The sequence below is a fragment of the Chironomus tepperi genome, unplaced genomic scaffold (assembly GCF_022539635.2).
Source record: "Chironomus tepperi strain 1889 unplaced genomic scaffold, CSIRO-AGI_Ctep_v1 contig_16, whole genome shotgun sequence".
NCBI classification, from domain to species: Eukaryota; Metazoa; Arthropoda; class Insecta; order Diptera; family Chironomidae; genus Chironomus; species Chironomus tepperi.
In genome coordinates, this window is record NW_027226138.1 from 975,333 (window position 1) to 995,925 (window position 20,593).

The 20,593-nt window shown below is 31.8% G+C and overlaps 1 protein-coding gene across 1 annotated transcript; it reads right to left on the reverse strand.

Moving 5' to 3' along the window:
* Nucleotides 1-3,350: 3,350 nt before the first annotated feature.
* On the reverse strand, nt 3,351-5,201 carry LOC139093172 (histone-lysine N-methyltransferase E(z)-like). Its single transcript, XM_070643783.1, has 3 exons — nt 5,050-5,201; nt 4,795-4,987; nt 3,351-4,731 (listed from the first exon to the last, which is right to left on the reverse strand). The coding sequence occupies exons 1-3, from the start codon at nt 5,172-5,174 to the stop codon at nt 3,574-3,576; spliced, it is 1,476 nt and encodes a 491-aa protein (XP_070499884.1). The 5' UTR covers nt 5,175-5,201; the 3' UTR covers nt 3,351-3,573.
* Between the last annotated feature and the right edge of the window lie 15,392 nt (nt 5,202-20,593).

The following is a 20,593-nucleotide window of genomic DNA, read 5'->3' on the forward strand; positions in this document are numbered from 1 at the left end:
GAAAGCATCAATTAATCAATTTATTGAAATTCTCTGTCTCAGTCATCATGCCGGTTTTCTTGAGTTTCATTCATTATTTCATACATGAACGAGATGCTCAGCGGAAGATTTTAATTAAATAATCTTGAAAAGAAAATTGTTATTGAGCGTAAGGTCTTGACAAAAGGAAGTTGTGGATGGACAAAATAACTGAGAATAATTCTCATAAAAATTCCATTGAAAATTGTCATCATTTACGAGTGTAACATTTTTTACAGATGCAGCAATTATACAACAATTACCATGACTAATATTTACCGATGCATTTGCTGTGCTTACTTCCACAAAAAATACATTTATATTGTGTTGACAAAAGGCAAATGTACTTTTTTTTTATTTTGTGCACAGCAAATGAATAACTATTTACTTATGAATTCCATTGTTAGTTCCATTTGTTTCGACATTTGTTTATTATTGAAAATTCATTTGTCATTCTTTCCTGTAATTCCTAGAGAAAAAGTATTAAAAAGATTTACAAATTAACAGTAAGTTGAGGGCTAAGTCTTGTTATTGTCATTTAAATGGTAAATATATTGCAAACGGAAACTGTTAATTTGGAACGGAATTAATGAACTTTTTGAAAAATGATCTGTTAATTTTGTCTGTGCAAATTTCGGTCTGGGTATCAAGGTATTGTGGTTAGGTATTTGATCTATAACTTCTCAAAGCTACTTTAGAATCTACAATACTTCGAATTTAATATCGGAAGCTGAACAAAATCAAACGACAGTGTTTCTAGAACGTTTAAGCGCAACGACAAAAATAAGTTATACCTAGTTAATGGCAAGTTAATGTCCAGTTGATGACTTGTTCTAACGGGTATATTATGTATATATAAGCTCAAGTATACAGCGCATAATCTGTTTTCAGTGATTGATTTGTAGTAGCCAATTTGAGACTCTTATTATGAGCCAATTATTCAGTAAGTTACAATATATTCAGGTCCGTTCTACCATGCACAGTGAATTCACAGCTCTTGCATCTTTCTAATTTGCTAAGCTCAAGGTCGATTCGGAATTGGTATGAAAGTCGACTTGACTCCATACAGAATCAGAGTCGACTTCGAGCTCTGCTTATTTCTTCCAACATCATTCATCGCTTAATCTTACATCTCATGTTGCCTAATTCTTTGTTTCCTATCATTAATCTACTACTTTATGTCATTGAATTTAAATGAACTATTCTTATTTTTCCTAGGCAATTCCTATCCCTGGAACTTATTTGATATCTAAATAAATTCTATTCTCTATACATGCCACATACAATACGGTTAACAACATTTCAAATCAGCTGACCCACCCAAATTTCAAAATTCATGTCCTGCATCATAACATACTTAAATACATAGTAATATGTCATATTTACAATTGTTTCAATTCAACTTAACCAGATTACACATCCCTTTTACAATAAATCATAACAGCAGTTTAATGACAATGCACATTATATAGGAATTGAAAATGAATAGAATCATGCCAATAAATATAAAATAGCAAATATTTGCCACTTCATCAGTCGTCGCTGAATAATTTTAACTACGACAGTTTTTTTGTGCATCGAATAGAGTAACAATTTACAACAAAGTGCACGGCAAATGGCTTTAAAAAAAAAATATCACAACATATGCAGCCGGCATTTTGCGCAAAATGTTGTATAAATAAATATATCCATATTAAATCCATGTGCTTAATAACTACAAAATGTTTAGATCGTAAATTTACATTCATCTGCGAGTACGAGACCTTGTAATTGAACTGAAAGGTATTTGGCTTTATAGACGGAGTGTAAAAAAAATATATTAAAATCCATTGCACTGCACATGGATATTTCTCACTCGCTTCTCTCCTCACCGTATTTCCTGATATTTTCACATCTGCACAATCTAATAGAACAATCATCAGCTGCAGAGTTCATTATCGTCCAGTAATCGTTTTTAATATAATTTTTTCTTCTCTCTATGTTGCATGCTGCTCAATGTGTGCATACGATGAATCTGGTTTAGCTTGATGAGGCAACAAGCCATTTGGTACATCGAACCGATTGACTGCATTAATTGTTAATTGTTCAACTTCATCTTGTACTATCTAGCTATCTATCTATCGGACTATCTACAGACAACAGCTTGTCTTCCAATTAAAAACTATAAAAATGGCATAGAAGATACATTGTGTATTGCACTAATTGGAAATGACTTTCAATATAACGAAAAAATGTATGCTCTATGCATGTTGTAAAACTTAACAGATGAAAACGACAAATGTTATGATGTGATAAACCCTTCTTTTTTTTTGCTAATAATTCTCATCATGCACACCGCATATGGAACAATTTATAGGACCGTTGACTGCAGTATGCATTTTTGTGCAGCTGATGGAAGTGAGGAAGTTTAAGTTCCTTTAAAGGAATTCAAAAGAAATTTTTAACGTAGAAAACAAAAAAAGGGAGCAACCCAAGAACGACCCGCTGAAATAAATGTTTTTCCTAACTTTTAAGTCGGTCTGTACAGAAAATTGCACTTTCGCGCCGAAATATAAGAATAGTTAAAACTTCAATAAATATTATTATCCCTCTTCAATATCATACAAATATGCAAGTGTTGCATTCACGTCCATCTGTCTCATTTTCTGTTATAATATACAACGACCCATCATATCATTGGTAGGCTAGAGCATGAGTACGGTATGTCTATTTTTTTTCTACACATGGAATAAAAATAAATAATCATTTTAAGGACTTCAATTAAAATATGTTCTATTAGTCCTGGGTATTAATTCCATTGTGTATCATCTGTTATCATCCGCGACTCTTACAAACAAATGTACGAAAAACGACAAGATTAATCATATAAATGAAAATTTGTAAATGTGAGAAGGAACGTACATAATTGAACATAAAAGCCATTTGTCAGTGAGATGGTAGAATGGAATTGTTATGATGCTGTTGACTTTAATTGCTTGCGAAAACATCATGCATTATTTTTTTTTTATTGTCGATTTAAATGAGACGGTGTTGAGGACCTAATTTGATCATTCGTTTCTCGCCCTTCATTATGTTTGTATGGATGGGATATGGATATAAATTAATAGTATTGCTGTTTGGTGTTGGATGGATTTGATTTTTGAATTGTATATGAGAATTAGCACATATAAGGATTTGTAGGACCTTGGATTTGAACTCATACTGTAATTGTCACAAGTGGCAAAATGATGTCAAAATCCGCGATCACGGTGCCATCAGGGCAACTTCACGTCTTGCCGTTGACAAGTATCGGTGCTCTGGCAAGCACGATGTAGTTTCGGGTACAGATATCTAGATAAGGCTTCTTATTAACGTGTTATGCTCAATAGTTCAACTTTAATCATTAAAAATTTTAACCTACAATAAATTTGGTCTATGTTCCTAACTTGATGTTTTGTTCCTTAAATTTAAAGATTCTTAAATCTAATTTCTAATCAAAATGTTTATTATCTACTCAAAATGAGCTTCTCAACAATTAGAGTCTGAAATGGATCCTTACCATCACATCTCATCTATCTATTGCTTAAAATAAATTCGCTTCTGTTCCTTGTTGTATCGATAGTCGAAAAATAATTCCTCACCTTGTTTAATGTTGCGTACAGCATACAATGCAATTCGCTTATCACCTAAAACTGTCATTGTCTTAACAGCGCAATTTGGTGACGTTTCTGAATGATTTATAAATCGACTTTCATTTCCAACAAACATTCCATCCACAGCATAATCACTTGATAAATCAAATAAATAGCTCATTTTACTTTCATCGTACCCTTTGCCTCTTTTGTCAGCCTCTTCCTGTGAAATCAATTCTCCTGTATACTCGATGACAAAATCTCCTTTAAGGATATCTTCGCCAGCAAAAGCACCAAATCCAGCAATTTTTGAACGTTTAATGTCAATCTTTTTACGCATTTTCGATTGAATCCTCATATTGGTACAAGTCCCTTCATTTGTTGTGTATGGTTTGCATCCACATTGTCCAACTATACATTCCCTAACAGCTGCAAAGCATGGACATGATTTGGCATCGCATTTGGCTTTGCAGATACACCCATGAAACTTATTCCTGCATTTATCACCACAACTACAAAATACTTCACAATAATTCTTGCCTTTAAAGCATGGACATGAATCGTCACATTCTCCATCATGATTACAAGGCTTATAAAAAGCAGCAAGTCCTTCATACTGTTCACTTCTCTTCTTATATTGCAGGAATGCAGACATGTTAGCTTGAGTCATTTTCATCTTTTTTGGTTTATGTTGTGGATCAAAAGTGGATGTAGATGCAATTTGCTTAGATAAATAACAAATATCACTGCATGACTTATTCAGTTCCTTTGCAGCACTGCAATAATCATCATTAAGGGACAAAAGTTGAAGTTTAAGTTCTGTCTCATCGCTTACTGATAATATGCCACTTTTCTCTCCTTTAAATATTTTGTAACATGTAGGCGAACAAGCGTCATCAACTTCCGATGATGCTTTACGGACGACCGAAGAACTTTCAATTGGTGCATCTAGAATTTCGCGAACAGCTTGAGTTTTGAGATCATAATGATCACATATTCCGTCAATTAGTGCGTCATAGCCACTTTTATCTGGGAATTTTCTACGTCCTTCTATTACCAGCTTCTTAATTATTTCATCGTTCTCTCTTTCAATTTTTATCACCTAATAAATTAAGAATAAAAATGATTAATGCATATCTATGTTGTAATTTTGAGTCTAACTTACATTATTTGGAGCTTTAATGTAACTATCGTCGCAATGAACATATCTATGGACTACATTTTCCTCACTTTCCGACGAACTGGAACTTTCACCAATACAAATTACTTTTTTTGATCCAAAAATTTCGCTTGTATGTGACCACAAAGAATCCTTATATTGTTTTCGAGGCTTTTCAGCCTGTATATAGCGTTTTTCTCTGTAAAATAAATGGATAATAGTAAATTTTTAATTCACTGGATGTTAAAAGATAAAATTTACCGAATTTCTTCCAATTTCTTTTTAAATAACTTATTTTTCTCTTCTTTAAGCAAATCTGATTCTTCTTTGATGAATGCATCGATGTCTACTTTATTAGGAACTGTATCACTACTCGTTTGGCTCATGTTTTGAACAATAATTAATTTTTTTCAAATTTTTTGCCAATTTAACCTTCAACTTTGTTTACGAAATTTTTTTGCAATTTTTTCAAAATTATTTTGACCGTTAAATTTTCAAAAAAAAAATTTACCGTTAATAATTTCATAAGATACAAAGCAGATGATCAGTCTGTTTTAATGCCAGATACTTCAAAGAAACATTCCCAAGCATAAAACTAACATCTCACACATTGAATTCTGTTCCATATTTCCCATACTTCAGCGTTCCTTGCACGTGAGATTCCTTTCAATCGTCATCAAATTGAAGGAGGGAAATGCTTAAGTACTTCATCAAATTTAGATGAATAGAATGAAGTAAGCATGAAAAGAGTTAAAAGCATAATGATCATGTTTGTTGTGACGTTAAATGTAGTGAAAAAAGCAACAAACTATGAATTTTTTCTTCATCTTGCATCGACGATAATTGCAATCGCTTGAAAGGAAGTTATGATGTAATCATAAAGGGATTGCAATTGTAACTCAACGGGTTGTCCGAAAAAATTCTTCTATAGCATGTTACCATCTGCAACCCCATTCATCAAGATGAAGAAATACCGCGATATTTTTTTTTTCCTTCTTTTAATTTTTATTCAGTTCTATTCCTTAAGAAGAAGAGGGGTTACTTTTAACATTTAATATTAGATTCTAAATTTCGTGAATCAAATCTCGCAGGTGCGATTCCAAATGCCAAAAAAAAACACATTTTTTTGTTACATCCATAAAAAAAATTGTTGAAAAACTTGTCTTTATTAGAAAGAGGACAATAAACGAAGGGAAAGCACCGCGATGTAAAGATCAGCGGCGTAAAAGCGTGAGAGAGTCCGCGGTAATCAAGTTTTCATTTCTAAACAATCTCCTTTCTTTTATTTATGAGCGTCCTGTTATGTAAGTTGCATTTCTTCTTTTTCCTTTGTTGACCCGCAAAATTAAGAAAGGATTTCTTTTTTTCATTGTAACATTTCCAGTTTCAATTACATTTCATATCCTTGCGATTGAATCTTTTGTTTGATAATCAACGAAATGAGAAATTTAAATGAGAAAATGTTACTTTGATTGCATGTGAAAAGATTTGAAATGATTTTCATTAAATTAAATGGACAATTAGAGATTTTTGTTTTGTGAATTTTAAGGATAATGAACTTCTTGAGTTACTGAATTCATGGGAAAATAAGAAAACGCGAAATTGTAATCTTGAGTTTTAGATTTTTGACTAGATTCATGACATTTTCCAAAAATTATGATATTTAACGGTTTTGATAAATTTAAATTCTTCATGACATTTGATGAGGTTTTCATAGTTTATTCTCCTTTTTCAGTAAATAGTTGAGCTCCCCTTAAAAGGATTTTTACTGTCAAAAACATAAATTTAAGTTTTCTGGAAGAATAAATGGATATTGCAAGTAAGTTAGATGTATTTAATACAGTTTTTTTCTATAGATAGCAATTGATTACAGATTGGAAGGCTCAACAACTCATGGAGAGAAGCTCTCATTAGATAAATGAAGTCACGGATTTCAATTGGTGTGAGTAATTGGCAGATTAAAGCCAGCTTTGGAAGACGTCAAAATTAAGTCATGGATTGCAATTGATCTGTAGATCAGCAAAGTAAGTAAATAATCATAGATTGAAGATAAAATTGCTGGATATTTTACAAAATTTAAGATTTTTGTCCAAGATCAGTACCTAAATTATAATTTCAAATCAATGGTAATAGACACTTGCAATTTAGGATCTAAAAGTCAAAGATTTACATCAATAACATAGCATTACATTACATTGAAATACAGTGTATGATCTTTGCATGTAAAGATCCAATAAATACATTGTCTGGCAAAAGTATCTTGGAAATTTCTCATGCCGAACCCTTTCATACTCCGTGTTGTTGTTTATATAATAACAAAAAAAAATCAGTAACATTAATTTTAATCAACTCAGCATCAAAACAATTTAAATAATGCATATTAAAGATCTTAAATATACAAACTATAAAAAATCATCTTAAAAACCAATGCAACCATGTCGAATGTGACAAAAATTAAAACGCAGAACATTCAACAATTGTGTGTGCAATAAAATTCTATTCCGTCTTATAATATTTGAAGGAATATCAAAGGGGTTAGTGATCTTTCCTAAATTACCAATACAGCGCACTTTAAATATGATGAGAATGAATTGAAAGGAAGTGAATAGAAAAGAAAATCTTGAATAAAAAAATCATCCCTTTTCGACTTTATTGAAATTTCACTTCTTTTTAAATGAATTAATACGTAAAAAAAAGTTCAATAATCGCATGAAACTACTTTTTATACATAAAAAAAATAAAACATTAAATAGCGCAAAAAATCACATATGAGTATGACATGAATAGGGATAAAAAGACATAAAACTTCATAATTTTTTTATCCCTTCGCGTAAGAAGCTATAAGGGCGCTAAGAGTTTCTTTTAGAAAGTGGCGTCATGAAAAATTCTTCCTTTATACTCAACTCAACACGTTTCAATGCGACTCATATCCCCTTGAGATATAAAAATTTGTTACGCTGCTCATTCACAAATCATGACATCTGCGCGAAAATCCATTAAATCATTGCAATAAAAAAGGAATTCCTTTTCTTTCTTTTTTATTGATTTCTTTATAATTTCTCATAATCCTGACGTAAATTACGCGAACTTTGTAAGTCATTTCGATAAATTTATTACTGATATTCTCATATTTAACTGCCATCAATTTACCAGCAAATTCAGCTTACGATATTATCAACACATTTAATGATTCAATCGGTTCCGATTCCGTACCGTGTGTTAATGTTTGAAGTGAGAAAATCCTGAAAAAAAATCATGAGGGCGCGTGGGAACGTTTATAAAGACTTCAAATGTTTAATATACTAAACTCACATATTCCACCCCTTCTCTATTCTATTAGCAATTATTTGCGCTCGTTAAGTGCAATGTCGTTTTTTTGTGTGAAAGTTCTCATGGAACAATAAAGTCCTTCATGATAAATGGACGAATGATGAGCATGTGAAAAGGATTTTCTGATAACTTTATCATGATAAGATAAACATGATTATTGTTTATTGTTGGAACTATTTTATATATTTTATGCAATTAAGTATAACCATAGGCAGTCGACAGTTTGCACGATTTTGATTCCTGTACTGATAAAAGTAACGTATTTTTAAGCAATATACCTAGTCATGTAAATTCACATGGAATAATTTTGGTCACATAAAAATTCAATTGTGCCATAAAATGCCTTGTCCTAACATGTTTCACATGTCAAATAGGCTGATATATTAACAAGATTGATCAATCATTAGCCAATGTAAGGCTGATATGATCACGTCTCTAATTGGAGCAAAATGTAATTTGTTAGTAATTATACCTATATGATTAAAACATTAGAAATACACGATTTTTTAAAAGATTTAATTTAGTAACTTTTCATGTTCGTGAATGTACTGGATTAGCTTATTACTGTAATTTTAGAGATTCAATTAAGTTTCAATTATTTTTGAACATGTGTTGTTTTCGGTGACATTTTGTGGATGTAAAAATAGTTCGTTGTTTCCGTATGAATGATATGATTATGCAGCCGTTGTTTCCGTACATCTAACTGAATTCATAATCCATCATATAATTTCTAATGTGATTTAAATTGACTGTCGGCGGCATACAACAAGCACTTTTCGGAATACAATAAAGTTTTTGATCTGGTTCCGTTTGAAAATTTAGATTAGATTTATTTTCGGGCAGACAGACTAGATTGCATCCTACTTGCTTACTACACTTTGCTGGTTGTACAGACTAACTATGATCTATGAGTTCATGGATGATGCCTGAAGCTGACTTACCAATTATCAATATCAAGTTGATTTCCGGAAAGCACACGGCGTAGAAATAGCCGGAAGTCCGGATTCAGGCAGACATTAGCCTGAAATCGAATTTCGATGCTGACCTAGATCCGTTTCTTTGATTATTTCTCCGATTCCAATAGCTCATTTGTCAGCAATACAGAATACTGGATAGATCGCTAATACAAAGCAAATTATGATCAAATCGAAACAAATGTATCAGATTCGAATGGAATCTTGTATTGAGCTCTATATAACCAAATCTTCCAATGGGAGAATAAAGCCTCAATGGTAGACCTATCCATAATTATATAGTGCCGATACAACAAGGATTCTACAACACTCACGACCTTAAAAAAAACTTCTAAAATAGATTTTTTAAAAATATTTTCAGGTCATAAATCTCGCAAATCATTTCCATAATAAAACCATTAGAGGCATTAATATTTCTCAGTAGTCAATACCTGACTTTCTAGCAATCAGAGCAATTTTAATCTATTCTTCACGACTGAAATGTGCCTGCCCTTGATCGAATTGATTTCACTAGCTTGTTACTTTTATAAAAATTTAATTCCATAAATTTATTTCCGAAGTGTTGTTACATGACAAATCAACTGCTTGATGTCTTACTTAAGTAATTTAGACATGAAATGTTTTTAATTGATTTTCTAGATCTAGTTTCTATTGTTAAACGCTTTTTATATTTAATTGATTTGATAATTGTGGTTGTGTGCAGAGCTCGAAGTCGACTTTGCCATACAAAATCAAAGTCGACTTTGAACTCTGGTTGTGTTGTAAATGTAATTAAGAACACTTTACGGATTTCATTTGTTAACAATTATGTTTATTCTTTGAAGTTCAAAAATAGATTGAACTTCTTTATGAAAAGGGGTTTTCAACTATGAACAACTAATATTATTCAAATTTCAAATGACCGTTATAATAATCGATTTAAATTTCGGTGGAATTTGAAAAGTTTTCAACAAGATTGCTTTGATTAGGAACGGAAATGCTCTCGTGCATATCAAAGAAGTTAAAATATTTATCTACCATTCCTTATTTCCATTCAATGGATATTATCAAATTCTAAACATCAATAAAATGCTAATCCACATGAAATAGAAATAATCATTTTTGTTCCTGAATATTAATAAAGTTTAAAAGACTCCTTACAAGACGAAACAAATATCCATAAAAATAAATGATTTTATAAATAAATATAAAAATGCTCAATAAGAAGAATAATGAATTTGTTTCACATCGTCATCGTGGTTGCTTTATTTAGTTGCTTTGAACAGAAGAACACGTGTTCCATTTTTTTGTGTTGGATATACAATATGCAAAGAAGAATGAAATACATCGAGAATAAATTTTAAAACACAAGTGTTTCTGAACTAACTGATTAGAAATGTCCACAGAACGAACATAAAAATATTCTCATATCAGAGACTTTAATCAGTCACGCCGCAAAAAATAAACGATATTTCCAGCCATTTGAGGATTGAAATCTGCAAAGTATTTCAGAATTATTGAATACAATAAAAGTCGAAAATATGAAAATTTCCCATCGAACTTATCACAGCTGCATGAATAATCCCTCAAAAAAAAAATTGTTTATATGCACAGCAGTTGTGAATTCTCTCTCGTTAAACGTTACTAATCACCATACATGTGAAGACTCTAAAATATTATGCAGTGCGAGTGACTCTTTCGATTCGGCAAATGTTTTTTTCAAAATTTGGTTGCCGTTGATCGAAGCCAAAAATTGTGCTTAATAAATGAACTATCCCATGACAATGCGATCGTATTAAAAGGGAAGTATGAAAGTTGAAAGGAGAAATTGGATTAAAGCGCATTTATTGGAATGAATTGGATTCTTTTAAGAATTTAGATATTAAGGATAGATTCGTCATATATTTTGGGTTTATAAACCTTTAGGTTAAAGAGCAATAGAGGTCTCACCCTAGTCATATTCTAGAGAAAGGGGTATCAACCGATATATTTTGGGGTTGTCTTCAAGTTATCCTTTGGGGTATTACAGATCAGTATAGATCTCACCCTATTCATACCCTAGAGGCGGGGACAGGCCATATATTTGGAGGTTGTTCTCAATTTTTTCTGTGGAATATTACAGATCAAAAGAGGTCCTAGTCTTAGTCATACCCCAAAATATGTCAACCCACCACCTTTTTTGAAATTTGGAATTTGCTTAGAATCCCAGTCAACCCCAGCCAAACAACCAAATAGACAGATGATAAAATTAACAGCAATAACACCCTTCAAGCTGGAAAACATTTCCAAATACGCGCTAAAAATTAAAATAGATGCCTATTGTTATCGTTCGTACACGTGACCCCTAAGTAAGTAAGTAAGTAACATACACACTTTTTTGTTTGAAGACTACATCAATCACATTTTATTTATTATTGATTTCAATCTATTGTGAGAATATGCACAACAACATAACAAATGTATTACTATCAACTCAACATTGTGTGTGAATCAATTGATCTTTTGCATCCTCACCCCATTAAATAAATATATGTGTCGTATACGGTCGTATTAAATATTTTGATTAAAAAAATACAGTTGGCTGTACAGATGGATTATAAGCATTCATTACAAATGATTTTTTTGGTAATTGACTCACAGTCATACAATGCCTGTATTATATTTAATTCATTCTCTTTAAAATTTCCTTAAATTCACATTAATTGGATTTAATTTCTTTTAATTTACGCTTTTAAATGCTGGTCCATATCGGAGATCATATCAAATAATTTTTTCAATATTCTGAGACGAAAGAAAAGTTTCTCATGCATTTCAATGCCAAGGACGTTATAGGGGCTAAACAAATATTATTTTCATTCCATTTGCGAAAATAGCCTTTGGGCTCAATGTGTGCATTTTATTAGAAAATGAATTTTTTTGGCAAAGGGGAGTCGTGTTAAAATGATGTATATGCTATATCGCAGCTCTAAAAAATTCAAATTTAAGTTCGAATAATTCGAAAATATAGTTTGAAAATACAAAATAAAATTCGAAATTAAGTTAAAATTCGAAATTAAGTTTAAAGATTTCGAAATTAAATTTGAAGAAAGGTGAAGTTAAATTCGACTAATTTGTAAAATTTGACATCAAGTTTGAAAATTTCGAAATAAAGTTCAAAAATTTCGAAAAAGTTTGAAGAATTCAAAACCAGGTTTGGAAAACTCAAAATAAAATTCGAAATTAAGTTCAGAAAATTCTAAATTTAATTCGAAGAATTAGGAATTAAATTCGAATAATTCGAAACTAAGCTCGAAGAATTCGAAATTAAGTTCGAAAAATTCGAAATTATTTTCGAAGAATTCAGAATTAACTTCCAAGAAAAATTCGAGATTAAGTAATGAAAATTCGAAGTTAAGTTCAAAAACTTCGAAATTAAGTTCGAAAATTCGGAATTAATTTCGAAGAATTTGAAGTTAAGTTTGAAGTGATATGGCGTTGTTTTGGTGATTCAAATCAAAATATTAGGATATGTGACTATCAAGCTCAAAATGCATAAGTTCAAAATTCAAATTTTCAAAAGCCGTTAAGATAGAAAAATAAAAATACCACAAAATTATAGACCTTTATCGTACGGTGATGCATATTTACTTTACTTAATATTGCAAAGAGACCCCATCCGCAATTGCAGATATCATAAGTTAACGAATCCCAAAAGGTATGTCTTGCAGATTGTCACTTTGCAACATAACGACAACAAATAATAATAAGAAAAGAAAGAAAAAAAAATCAAAGGGGGAAGGAGACCTTGATGTATTGAATAACCACGAAAATTTTTATTCGTGCACTCTATGTGAACCAAAAAAATACATATAATAATATTGCTGATGTGAAACAGACGAACAATATTCGACATCTGCAGTAAATTTTCTGTGTGAACGGAAGGAACATTTGTGAATAAATTGAATAACACACAAAAAATTCTCCTTTCACACATGCTTAGAAATGGATTTTTTTTTTTCATTCAAAACTATTTTGAGTCTTGATCATTCAGGAAAAAAATCGCAATAAAAATCAAAAAAAAAATGTAAAGAATAAAAGAAATCTTTTGATTGTATGATAATAAACAAGAAGCAATGCTTTGTTATTATAGTTTTTTCTTGATTCCATAAATACGCGAAAATATTGAATTAATTTAAAATTCAAAAGCTAAACAGAATGACTGCATATGAATGTTGTTTACTCATTACTGCTTAAATTATTATAACTATTACGTCTGCTGCTGCTTATGATGTTGGAATATAAAAATCTACTCAAAGTGGTGAGCCGACATGAGCAACTTATAAGTAGGAAATGCAGATTGAAGCGACTTTTTGGTTTATTTCATTATTAAGCAGTCTGGCATTCAATTTGAATTCAGACGACAGCATATTTATTGTGGCTCCAGATACTCGGCACATTACGGCAATGACAGTCATGTGACAGTCATACGATAGCAATAACAGTCATGTGACAGCCATACGACATCAATGACAGTCATTTGGCAGCCTTATGACAACAATGACAATAATGTGGCATACGATGAACGTGGTAAGGCAATTTTATGTGGCTGTCACATGGAAACCACATGACATTGTCACATGGCTGCCTTGGGTAATTCTGGAAGGTATTTGAGGGCTTCCAGCTGTACTTTCGAATGAAGTAGAATTTAGTGAAATCCGGTTCCAGGCCCGAGTTACGACCAATGACATCAGAGCAGACCAGGATCTTATAATACATTCTATGGCATTCTGTAATACATCCTAAAGCATAATTTAATTATGTACCAAAATTATACTGAACTACTATTTATTTATTGACTTTGACTCCAACAACAGTGATTCCCATACGAACAACATTCATTTCATGCCATAATTTATTGATAAGCGACTACAATGTGCTAATTTGTCAATACCAAAAGTTCATTTGTCAATAACTCACAGTACAAACAGCAAATGACTCACATAAAGTAAATTAATTCACAACAAACCGACAAATTGTTCGTAGAAAAACCTCAAAAAAATTCAGCTAAACAAAAAAAAAAAAATTTCATCGCCATCAAGCATATGTGACTTGATAATTTGTTAATATCTGGGCAATATTACATTTGATGAATGAAGGCACAACTAGACTTGAAAAACAATTAAATCAAGATTATATTTTGTTCTTCATCATGCGATAGTGAATAGCTTTATAAACACTTCTTTTAATCATACAGTACAGGGAATCATTAAGTAGTTAATTTGAGGAGAACATGAGGAACAAGAAGAGGAAACAGTTCATATTGGAGCACATCAAATGTTAAGTATAGTAGCTATATAAAATGAATAAGATGTATTCAACGAATGTTGTTGATGGATTCAATTGGCTTCTCTAGTTCTTTTTTCAAGCATATGGTTTGATTTGGGCTTGCCAAATGGATTTATACAGAACGAGGGTATATCCACTAAAGTAATATCATATTTTTTTTTTATTTCTGTACATTTACTCGCATTTTATCAGAACCAATTAAATTAATTAATATCAGTGAACAGATGTAGCTGCTTTTTTTGTTATTCGTGTGTTGCGATTAACTTCCATATGAAAAAAAAAAATGAATAATGTATCACAAGGTGTGTAATATGAAGTAAACACGTCAAATGATATGCCTGTTAAGTTGTACAGTATTGCAGTGACAATGCAATTTTAAACCATGCCACACCAATGGAATTTGATTGCAGTTGCGCAGTGGCGATGTTAGGGAGATCCAAATATGTAATTGAAATGGTGGATCCAGTGATGCAAAAGGAACATGATAAAGAAGAATCTGTCCCGAGTGACACAAATATGACATGGCGGTCGGCTGGCTGTCACATAGAATCTATGAATGATGTGACATTTCAGGAAGGTATGACATCTTCATCACCATAATGCAGTTGCTCGGAATAGGTATTTAATAGAGGCTTTGGGATGGTACAACAGATCATCGATTGCAGTGCCAATTTTGCACTATCCTTTATTTTACTCGGCCATCCTAAGCAAAAAAAGATTTGATCGGCTAAATATAAGAGAACCCAGACGACAGGCTGCATACTATGTGATTACACCTCCATGTCCTGTCGTCAACGCAACAGTGTAACAAGACCCCTTCCCTTACAGGCAAAAAGCATGCTTCCATAATATAGAAACAAAACTACAGTACCTAAAAGAGGTCTTTTTTCCAGTTAGGGCCAGAAACTGCATTATGCTGCTCTGGAAGGCTACGCAATCAAAGCCCGTCAAAATCCCTAAATCCATACCTGCGCATTTCTTCAAACTATTGCAACGTATGATCTCTGATGCTGCGGATCGACACCGAGTTTAAACTTTTGCTATTTAAACTGGTAGCTGTCGCTTATTAATGTCTTACACTTATTATAAGCTACTAAGTACCCATAGATTTTTGCTACTTAATAAAAGATTACAGAACAAGTTGCAGTCACTCACAATTTTTATCCAAAGAAAAATGAAATTGAGGGTAACTGAGTATATAGCATGTGAGTCCCTCGTTATTATGAAAACTTGAAATTTATGCAAATCAGCTATTTAATGCTATTGCCACAGATCAGTCAACTTTAAGTCCATTTAATATAGTCACAAATCTTTAAATCCAATGAACTCTATAGTCTAATGCTGACAAAAGACCAATAAATCTTCACAATTTTTATATCCACAAAAAATAATATTCTCATCAAATTATCGTCATCTCATAAGTCAAAATGTCTCTGACGTTGGCGCCTTGTGACTTTGCCACTTAGGTTACATGCTACACAAAAAAACATCATCGTCATCATAAATGTGATCGAATAGTTTGGAAATCTGAAACGAGTTATTTTTTGCTGAGTATTGGACTTGATTAAAAATTCATAAAATGATGAAACGGCCAACGTCACACGACCATTTTTTTTCTTTTTAATTCCATTCCAAGAGGCGTCAAAATGCTACAAGTCAATAGATTTTATATGTATTTATAGTATGAATATTTATTTTTATTTCTCCACAATATTCATTATCATTTAAATTGCTGATAATCAAATGAAATAACATTCTTGTTGGAATGGATAACGAAAATATTTCCATAAAGCTCAACATCAGGTCCGATAATATGTTTATTTTTAACAACATTCTCTTTTGCAAAGCAAAAAATAAATATTTTTATGGCACTTAAAATTTAAAGCATTTATAAATTGGGGTCTGTTGGATGTTGTGTAGCATGTAATAATTTGGCATCTTAAGCGCCTGAGAAGGCAACATGTAAAGAGGTTGATAAGAAGGACAAATGCATGCTTTGATGGTGGATTGTCTCAAACTTATTAATCCCCTTCCCTATCTCCAAGTGGCTAGTCATCACAATGGCTGCTAAATGCCTACAATTTCCAAAATTTGTTGCTCGAGCACCTGAATTTACCAAATTGTAACCTATGTCCTTGAGTAACACAAGTAAAAGTGGCTTCGTGACTGAATCATCATTCATTAAAATTGTCCGTTACGAAGCCATTTAAAAGTCGTGACAAAACCCATTTTTATTAGTGTTTCTCGGAGTCTTTATACTATGCTTATTTTGATGGTCGTACAGATCAATTGTGATTCATAGGTTCCCTCAGATGGCGCCTAAAGTTGGATCTATTGCTGGCTTTCGTCTGCCAATTTCCAATACCAAGTGCAATTCTGTCTCTATCGACAGCTTCCAAAGTCCTTCTAAGTAAATCCTTATTATACTCAAGTTTGTCTTCTTCAAAACTGTCATTCACCGGCATCATCCACAATACCAGTCTACTGTCTAGTGAAGCATCACCACTGAATTTTCAGCTTTTCGCAGTCCCTCCAGCTCATAAGACAGGAACCTCAAAGCATTATATATATTCAGCTGGTGCTAAAAAATTTAGAAATTACTTCCAACACACTAAATTTCTTACCTCATTGTACCAAAATTAAGTATGTTTACTTTGTCTCCAAATTTTTCGTGAAACATCTGAGATCACATCGTGATCACAGTAATAATAGTGGTGACATCCTGTGTCTGCTGGCACTTGTGGTTTGTTTAGTTTTTGGGACTTAGAGAAGATTTCCATCATCTATCAATATAAATGTGAACAAATAAAGTATAGATTTTTGACTTCATATCCCTCCTTAGTACGAAGGGGATCTGTAACAAATATCAATATGAAAACAGTGAGCTTTAATGACTGAATGTATACCATGTCAAAAAAAGACAGTCCATCACTACAACATTGTATCTCAGACCATATTTTCAGTAGCAATATCGCTAATGTCACACCATATTCAACACGTCCCATTTCGAGGACTTGTATGAGCCAGAGAGAGAGAAACGGCTTTGGAAGGAAATTGTCGCTGCTTGAGATATTTTCTGTGATTTTTTTTTTTTTTTCGTCTTCTTGGAAATACTATTGATTCGAAAAAAAATGCAGGTGTTTGCCACTCTTACGTTTATATTTTTTTTTCTCTCCTTCTTCTTCACTGTCATCATCTCTTCGAACAGGAAGACACGAAAATCACAGAAGAGAGAGAGAGAGAAGGAGAAAAAAAAATCTTTACTTTAAAACAAGTTGTTGTGAAGTCATAAAATAAAATGTTATTTTTGCATATTAAATTAATGTGCAGGTCGAAAAAAAGAAGAAGGAATTAAAAGAGAGGTAGACCGATTTACATAAGTGAAGGAATCATAAGTGAAGGGACTTGAACAGCATAGATAAAATTATGGGTGTATTTATTGCATCTTCACCTTACCTAGCTCATCTAATTTAATATTTATATTATCTCTTGTCTAGTGACACTTGTTAAAGAAATAAATATTGAGTATATTGGATATAAGAAGTAGGGGAATAAATTATGATCGAGTATTGGATATGCAAATTTTTTTCAGGCCATAAATTTTGGATCAATATTTAAAAAAAATTAATATTGTATAATTTTTATAACGACTTTAATGTCACCATAATCAATGGTATTAGCTGTATGCTGATCATCATAAAGTTCTCTCCTTTTTGTGGTAAATCACTGACTTAGAAATTAAATTAGATGAACAAAAATTCTCAAATATCGTAAAAAATTAGCAAAAATATTTTGATGATGGTCATAATAATATTTAGGGGATATTTCATACACAACTATTAAAAAAGATGTACGACAACATTCCGTAGATTGCGAAAGATCAAGTCAATACTTTATTAGAATATTTGTGATAATTTGAAATGTAAACGAAACTCATTTGGATATGATAAATAACTCGGTATTAAATTTTCATACAATTCCTGTCATTAATTCTAGACAGGTTGAAATAGTATCTTCTGGTAGTTCTTGATCAAGGTCGTGAGCAGGGTTCAATATCTGTAGTATGACTTTAATTAGATGAAATATGACCTAGTAAGGGTCAGAGACAAAATTGAATTTTTTCCTTATTTAAGTGCATTCGTTCGATGATCTTTGATAGATATCCCCAACAGATAAGTATGAAATACTATACTCATGAATGCATTCACAAAATTGAACAGGTTAAATTATATTGATTGAGTATACTCAAGAGCTTGCTCATTTAGGTTAGGGTATGACTCAAATTTGGTATTGCTGAGCTATGTCTGTCTAAAAATCAGGTTCAGTCAACATACACCCCCATATACCTGTAATAATATCCAAAACGTTGGTTTGGGTACACCGTTGTGCTTACTTGCTGACATGTCGATTTTAAATTCGGTTTTTCACTTATCTGACGCCTTACTAATGTTTTTTTGCGTCCACGCTTGTTTTATCACTCAATCAATAATCCTGAACTTGTGACTATTAAGATGATTTAAGTCTCTACTTGGAATCAAACCCTAGTCTGCGCACAAAAGAAGCTAGAATTCTAAGTCATATGCTTATCCTCTCGACCACTGTATTTTTTCACTCGTAATTGCAGATTGACAATATAAAGTGGATATAAAATCATTAGGACTAATCGTTTACCTGACATTAACTTACAGTTAACTAGTTATTGCTTGAGCTCGAAACCGATTCTAAAGATTTTGAGTCAAATCTACTTGTCCATACAAATACAGAGTCGACTTCGGACTCTGGTTGTTACGTATTATTATCCACTCATGAATAACATGACCTAATCTCTCTAATTCCACTCTGTCTCGAAACTACTCATCATTTGCAATTTTCATATTTCCAAAAAATTACCAAATTTAATGAATAATTCATTTATATTAGATCTATCTTATCGCATCTTTTTATCATAAATTTCAGTATTTGCACACAAAAATTTTATATAAGATCTTACGAAAAGACAAAAATCAGGTTTTAAATTAGCTGATAAAAATTCCAAAAAAAAAAAAACGAGACTGGTTATCACCTTCCTTTATCTATGCTCATCTACATACGACAATGAAACCATTTGACAATTTACTTTTAATTAAATGTAGCATGTATGGTGTTATCATGTAGTGAGACGTTACATTATATTGTTAAAGAAGAACATGACATGTATTGCATCGTACTTAATGCTTATGCATTGTTCCTCGAGAGTGGACAAAGGAAATACTTATATTTATTAAGGAATGTTCACGATTCCAAAAATTGGTTGTAAATTTCAAGAAATCATCAAGCTACATGGGAGACCTCCCAAAAACCTATATGAACTTTCTCATGGCATACTCATGTACTTTTTCCTTTCTTTTTATCTTCATTTCGTTTTGTAACCAAAAAAATACAAAAATTAAATATAAAAAAAGACACAAAGTTATGAGGCTTTAAGAACAGGTAAATTTCAGTTAAGCATGAGAGAGAGCTGCTCATGCAAGGCACAACAAAACAATTGAAATTCTTGTTTTTTTTCGTCTCTCTTTTGCACATGATATTGTGGAATGAAGGAATGCAAGAAACTACAAAAATATTCTCACGCATTTTTCTTACACCTGATCATTTGCCTAAATACATTGCTATTCTAACTGGCCTTCGTTCCCATGACTTGGATTCTACTCAATTACGTACATACATTCTTAGATCTGTTCCTAAGACTGTTACTTTAAGAATTATAATTAGAAACTCATGATCATGAATAACTTAAGATGGACAACAAGAATTTATTTATTCAAAAATTAAAATTCCACGTCTTCCTACTTATTCGGTCAAGAATTCTTTTATGACGACACGATGATGATGACTGTCGAAAAATGTAAACAGAAATACCTGTAGGTACCATTAATTTGCAAATTTTTTGTCTTGATTTCAAGTATTATTTGCATCATTTTTCTATTCTATTCAATTAAACAGGTTTTGAATGTCTAAATGCTGATCTTTATTGTTGGCTTGTCTCTTCAAATTAACACATTCTGAGGAAAAAAACCGAGAAATATTTGCTTGCATATTCATATTTCTACGTCTGTTTATCTCCATCTTAGGAATTTGTTTTGCCAATTCATTGTGTGCTTTATGACTCAATGCTTTTTTTTTGTACATGAGGAACAACAAGTGTCTAAGAACAACAA

Bases quoted from the DNA above. Each gene is read 5' to 3' on its own strand.
- LOC139093172 (XM_070643783.1), bottom strand. From the start codon at position 5,174: ATGAGCCAAACGAGTAGTGATACAGTTCCTAATAAAGTAGACATCGAT. The intron at 4,988-5,049 runs GTAAATTTTATC...TTTATTTTACAG, and splicing joins AAGAAATTGGAAGAAATTCG to AGAAAAACGCTATATACAGG. The intron at 4,732-4,794 runs GTAAGTTAGACT...TTAATTTATTAG, and splicing joins ACATTAAAGCTCCAAATAAT to GTGATAAAAATTGAAAGAGA.